We start from the raw sequence: 7,276 nt of genomic DNA, 5'->3' as shown, positions 1-7,276 counted from the left end.
TAAGTGAACTGGTCTATTGACCCTTTTCAGCCATAACCAAAGCTCAAAGGGTAAAAAATACATCACAGTTTTTCTGATCAATAATATTATATACAGAATGAGCACATAGTAAAATTCAGAACTTAATAGTAAGATCCAATGCAGATAGAGTCAGATTAAAAGATCCAGTCAGAGAGTATTGAGAGAAAAAGAAAAAATGTATACAAAATGCAAGCTATGTATAAAATACAGTGCAATCATACATATAACACATAAAGACTTATATACATATGAAATATATATATATATATATATATATATATATATATATATATATATGTATAAGATTTAATGGTTTCTAGATTTTCAGTGTTATTAGGGAGGTAGTTCTAGGTAGCAGGTCCCAGTCTAGAGAAGGCTGTCTCACAGCAGTTTTAAATGCAGGGCATACAAGAGAGAAATTATTGTCCTCTGTATTTCTGAGTACATGGGGAGGGGGACAGTGACTGTGTTTTAGTACCTTGTCAAAGTACTTAGAAGAAGTACTATGAGGCACTGAAAGCCAAAAGGAATTTTTTTAACAAATTGTAGTGGTGCATTTGGGGATCTGCTAATAGAATGAATCTGCAGATTTTACTCTCTGCAGTCCATATTCTGTGAGCACTGTGGACTGAATGCATAATGAAAAAAAGGAAGACCACATTCAGGTTTGGGTATTAAAATATTTTTAGCAATGGCCCTGTTAGCAGTGGGTGAAAAGAGGTACTTGATCTTTTAACACAGTTTTAATTGAGCAAGATTTTATTAGTTACAAAATATATATGTGCGGTACAGGAAAGGGTAGTGTCAAGCATTAGGGCTAGGTGCCTCTGTTCAAAGACATTTGATATTATATTCCTATTAAGATCTGTTAAAAGAACAGGAGGGATAAAGGGTCATTCCTTGGCAGAAGCGAAGATCATGATATTGCTTTTCTTAGGGTTAATTAGTAGTTTGTTACACTTGGACCAACTGACCTTGGCAAGAATGGACGCCATTCCTATGTTAGGGTATGATTAAACTTGATGAAATTAGAATTGCTGTAATATGTGATGTTTGCCAAGAGTGCTGTTCTCAAAACTTACAATGTACCCAGGACTGTCTCCTTTTCTAGTTCATATGGAGTTATCTGTTAGCAACTTATTTAAATATTTTTGAATATTCTTTTCTGTTAGTCCTGCGGGTCCTGCTACAAATGGGATCTGTGTATCTGTATTTCACATTGATTTAGTTACTGCTGACATACCTTGGTATTTTATAAATTTATGATTCTTAGTATGTAGCTCACTGAAATAGCTACAAAATGTAGCTATTTCGGTGATACATTGCTTTTTCCTTCATCTACAATATCTGGTAGACTTATTTCTACTTTCTTGACTATTGGCATTTGATGATACCAACTGATCCGTACATCTTCATTTTCACTAATTCTTTGTGATTCAAGTTTCCAGTGCTTCTTAGCTACCAGCATGTTGAATTATTTGCCCTATCCTCAATGAAGCAGCCTTGTCACATTATTGTGCTTCAACCATGAATGTTGGAAGAGGAAGACCAAGCTAATTAATAGCTTGAACATTCTTCCTGGATGTCAACGCAGTTTTCAATATTAGTTTTAATCTTCTAAAATATTCTTTACTAAGCTTTGTTCTCATTTGCTCATGCTGCATCCCTTACCAGTCATCTATTTCAGGATATTTATATACTCCCTCTTCTCCAAGTTCTTCGACATCACATTCCTCTTCCAAGTTGATATTTTCTTGATGCATCAGTTTTCTTGCTCTAAATGTTTTCATACTTTTATCAAGATTAAAGGTCATTCTTATATTGTCTGAAAATGTGTTAACCATTTGTAATTGTGTTTTCAGTTGCTAGCCTATTGAGCCACGTGGTTTTAAATCATTTACAAAAAGTAAATGTGTTGTCCCCTGACAGGATTGATTTCTGGTAGTCAAGATGTAGCCAAAGTCTGCTAAGTAAACAGGATAATGGGATAAGGGCAAGGCAAAACAACAGTGGTGACAAGGGATCACACTGAAGTATGCCCTTTTGGATTTTTATGCATAGGAGAGTAATTTCCTTTTTACACTGTGGTGGTGGTGCTGCGGTAGCGTTGTCGTCTCACAGTAAGATGTTGTCCTGTTCGATTCTCAGCTAAAGCGTCTTCTGTGTGGAGACGTGTGAATGGGCGCACCTTCATTGAAGGTTGTGTGTCAGGGCTGGCAACTCAGTATGTAAAAATCTACTGCCAATCATTAGCGGACCAGAGTTCCGCTATGGCGACCTCTAACTGGGAAAAGCCGAAAGATACAACAGAGTAATTTCCTTTTTACAATGACTCAATTGTAAAGTGTTTTGCCACTGTTTCATAAAGACTGGCATGCAATTTATCAATTTATGGTATATTTTATTCATCTGTAAGCATTCCATTATCCAAGAATGAATCTATTCATACCAAACTTAGATTCTGCCCTTTTTTCATCTCTCTCTTATGGCTTTTAGGTACCGATGATTCTTATTACATTTCTCTTTTATTACCATGAGTGCATTTGTTTAATGGCAGTAAACTCTATCTGTATTATTTTTGGTATATAATTTACATATTGTTTCCTGCTGATGACCAGTTTGGTGTCTCTTTGGGATGTGAAATCGATCATTTTTACTTGGGACTATATCAACTGGATAAAGATGTTAATGCCCTTAGCCAGAAGTTGGGCACTGCACATGGACTTAAGGTTTTACAGTTCAAGGCCTTTCTTAATTTTGTCAAAATTTCTCTGGTTGTTACTTCATCCCATTTCATATCCTCTGTATTAGCGCATTTTACTATTTGTTTTGCCTCTTATATCCATTCAGCATTTTTGCTATTTTCAACTGGACCTTCATGAATACTTCTCTAAAACGAATTGATTTCTTCTTTTAGGTAGTGCTATTACTGTTTCTGTTGTTTTCTTTTCCAGTTGTTATAAACAACTTTGATCCTTCAATGAATTGCTACTTTTGTACCTTTTCTTTACATTTTTATGTACCTTCCAAGTTTCTCTGCTGTAAGATAAACCCTGATACATTTTGATGCTCTGTTGCTTTTATCACAAATGCCTTTCTAAGAGGATTTGCTGCTTTATTCCCTTTTCTGTCTTCCACTAATGCTGCTTCTTAATACCTTAGTTACTTTCTAGCATTGTGTTTTCAATGCTTCCATGCTGGCCTTCTGCTTACTCCTTTCCTTTGCTATTCTACATTTTTGGTAGTACTTTATCTGCTATAACTTTAGGTACAGAGTGCATATTCTGTTTATTTCCGCTAACTACATGAATCTCACTTGATGATCCCATTCACTGCGTCCATCTGTTTTATCGGTCTAATAATACATCTTGTTTAATTTCTTCAAGTCCTTTGAGTTTCTAATACAATAATGGGCACGATCACCATTCATAAGTTAAAGTATGATTAAAGTTTGAAATTAGTATTGTTTCATTCCTTGATGCTAATCAAAAGGGCTCTTTGTAGCACCCTCAATGTGCCCAGAATTGACTCCTTCTGCAATTCCATATGGATTTACATGCATCATTAGCATATGTAAATACAAATGTAAATTATTTTTAGTGAGACCCATTCCCGCTACTACTATTGGAACTCTCTGGGTATCCTTCTTCCACATTACCCTCATTTCTGCCTCCAAATCCTAGTATTTTACAACTTTGTGCTTCTCTGTATGTAAGACACTAATCACTGGGTATAGCAATTTCAATGATCAATGCTACTTTTGTCTTCTTTTCATGGACTTCTATATCTAGTTTTCTTGCCATGTGATATAAACTTCATCATTCTCTATAATGCTTTGTGTCTTATATGTTTCTCAGCTACTTCAATGCTGTAGTGTTTGCACAATCTGCAATGCAACAGTCTTGCCACACTATTATGCCTTTTAGTATACAGGCCCCCTTCCATTAGTGTATCACACCCAGCAGCAAGATGTGTGACTGTTTCCATTTCTGTTTTACAGAACCCGCATTTGTCTGTTTCTCCCACATGTTCATACAAGGGCTGTAGTTTCTTCAGGGATTTTGTAAACCAACGTTTATGTAGTCCACTATAATGGGCCAGCAATATTAACCTTTCATCTCCTTATCCGTTCCTGCATCAAATCCTGATCAACATGAGGTTGTTTCAGTAGTTTTCTATACTTGCAACTGTATTAATGCATTTTCCACATTTCTTGCCTTCTCATCTGATCCTTTCCTTATATTCATTCTTTTGTTTTTTTGGCACATTCAGTTGCTGCCTAAATTTTGTCTAGTTCTGGTTTGGTTTCAATTCCCACTTGACACTAAACCAAGCAGGAAAGTCGTCTTAGATTTGTTCTCTTCATATTTTAACACTTTCACTTTGTTTGGATCTGGTGAGGTCAGCAGATATGTATGCAGTCCTATGATTGCAGCTCTATACATGTAATCAATTTCGAGGAGGCCCACGTCTCCATCAGAATGAGGAATATATAATCTTGGTATACACTGATTTTTATATAGCATTTCGTAAGCGCAAAACATTTTTCTTGTTTTCCTTGGGTTGGGAGGGTGGCCTAATGGTTAAGGTGTTTGCCTTACAAACACAAGGAACAGGGTTTGAATCTCACAGGGGTTAATTGGCTAGGCTTAAAATGGCTCGCAAGGGCAGTTAGCCTAGTACTAATCTGTGAATCTGTGAATCTGTGAATCCTGTCCAATTGATCCAGTACTTTTTGGGAGCAGTCAATCACCCCAAAACTGTAAGTTAAAACAGGAAGAACAAATTGATTTATAGCTTGGACTTTGTTCCTAGGTATTAGGGCTGTTGTCAGTATTAATTTTAGTCTTCTAAAATATTCCTTACTGATTTTTGTTTGCATTTGTTCATGTTTTATTGCCAATCCTTCATCACTTCCCAATTATTTATATACTCCTTCCTGCTCAACATCCATTATATCAAATTCCTCACCTCACAGCAGGACTTCTGTCCCAGTAAGGAGTCTCTCCAAGTAAGGGGAACAACAGTAGACTGCCAGGGATAGAACTTGCAATTGGGACGATTGGGCTACCGAGGTTGATAGTCAGCAGCTGTGGAAGGAAAAATAACTTAAAAAACTCCCAAAATAAAGCAGGCCGCCTTCTTATTGCAATAAGAGATTTTCAGGCAGAATGTAAATTCTACCTCACTAATGACCCTCCTTTCCCTTCAGCTGACTGCCAGTGGTCTGAATCCAGTTTGACAAAGTGCTGGTGGTTGAATCAACAAAAAATAGCTTGGTGAAATTATATTTTAATGTGTGTGTGTGTGTGTGTGTGTGTGTGTGTGTGTGTGTGTGTGTGTGTGTATATATATATATATACATATATATATATATATATATATATATATATATATATATACACACATATATATATATATATATATATATATACACACACACACACACACACACACACACACACACACACACACACACACAACTGAAATACTAGATATTTCCTGTTCTCATCTCACAACTACTCTGATTATGAATGGCACTTAATAACAAACTGTTCCTTGCCATCCTATTCCCTCTAATAAGAAATGTGAACTGCGTTATACATCTTGTGTATAGGATAATGTTTCACTGCCTTTCTGGGGATGGATGCTTTCCTGTTCAACAATAAGCGCTTACTTTTCAGACGTTGGCTATATGGCTATTTTACACAGTTGTTTTAATATCTCTACATATTGACTGGTTTGGATCACTGACCTCTAAGTGGGAGTTTAAAGTTTTCTGGTCATGGAGTGGCAAAGTGGAGGGAGATTTCAGTGTTCTCCACTACCCATGGTAAGATAGCAATATAGAGGAAAAAACTGTAAGCCGAACAAGTGATTAATGAACATTAGGAAAAGCAGTGGTAATGTCAGATAATCCTCCTATGTGGTAGTTTCCATACACTCAGTAATGGTTAAAATGAGAATTTTCTCAGTTCACATGAAATTCAGTGTAATGCGCCTTTCATAATGTATAAAAACACAGCTTTGAAACATGCAATGTAGCCTGCCCAAGCTGCCATACTGAGGTCATTCCCCATCTCCAAGTACAGGCAGTGAAATTCAGTCCATTGTAAAAATGGTATCCTTGAGTGTCCACAGAGACCTATTCTTGACACGGATGCTCTCCAGCTGTCCACTTTGCTGCTTCATTTCTTGCAATGCCGATGTCTTCATATGTTGCCATTTGATCAATTTCAAGACCCTGAAAAATAAAACAGATGTTAACAGCAAAATTACATTTGGTCTGTATTTTATAAGTTCATCAAATGCAATACTGACTAATGTGACGAAGATGCTCAAGATATGATTAGCAGATTTAAGCAATAAGAAAGGTATCTTTAAGTGTTGTAGTCTGTTATCCCTTGGTTTGGGAATGAACTTGTTTGGCCTTCAGTGTGAATAAGAGGCGGTTCTTGAAATACAGATAAAGTAGATATTGATGACCTTGGAAGAGGTTTGGTTTCCTGATAATAAGAAGAGATGTGAGGTCGAACTGGCAGAGAAATGTTAAGTTAGGAGTTGTGACAAGCACTAAATGGTGTTGCTGAAATGCTTGACAGGCAGCAGATCTCTGAATGTGAAGTGGGTCACAAACTTTTAAGTCCTTGCATCATGCTGATGTGTTCAGCCTATAGAGGACCAGAAAAACTACAGATTACAGATAATAAATGGCCCCCACAGAAATATGCTCAGCTGACGTATAACCATGACTAAACAGGCTCAAAAAGTTAATGTTACAAATGGCAGAATGAGCAAACCAGTAAGAGAAAATGGTTCAATGTAGTCCATTAGTATGTTGAGAAAAATATAATTTGATAATTTATCATAGTACGGGCTAAGAAACTTCAAGTCTTATATGCCGTCATATATCTCTGTTCAGAAAGAGTTTATCTGAGCTGCAAATTAGGAGTCCATATAAACTGTATTTGACAGTCGTTCTAAATCCTTAGCCTCAATATACTCCGAATTGCAAGATGCTTCTGTGTTTAGCTTTACAGTTAGATTCATATGTACCCCTTACATTGAAGACTAGGTTCAGGATGGTGGGTATTTTGACCAACGTACTGACAGATATGCAGTCTATAAACAGAACTAATTATATTTTAGTATTTGTTTAGCATCCTGTTGAGGTATGTGTAGAATGCTGAATTGCAGCTTAGAGCACTAGGCACACAGAAGCACACTGACCATCACACCATTGCATGCAGCATGT

General features: G+C 36.5%; 1 protein-coding gene across 1 annotated transcript in view; it reads right to left on the bottom strand.

The window, feature by feature from the left end:
- Positions 1–5,497: 5,497 nt before the first annotated feature.
- CD79B (CD79b molecule) overlaps positions 5,498–7,276 on the bottom strand; it is a 334,641-nt gene continuing 332,862 nt past the window's right edge. Inside the window, exon 5 of the mRNA XM_044055487.1 lies at positions 5,498–6,265. Coding sequence (XP_043911422.1) covers positions 6,167–6,265 — 99 coding nt within the window. The 3' untranslated portion in view covers positions 5,498–6,166. The remainder of the gene's footprint in view (positions 6,266–7,276) is intronic.

This window comes from Protopterus annectens, chromosome 13.part0 (assembly GCF_019279795.1).
Source record: "Protopterus annectens isolate FY-2018-M chromosome 13.part0, PAN1.0, whole genome shotgun sequence".
Taxonomy (NCBI): Eukaryota; Metazoa; Chordata; order Ceratodontiformes; family Protopteridae; genus Protopterus; species Protopterus annectens.
This window is presented reverse-complemented; position numbering and strand designations above follow the sequence as displayed.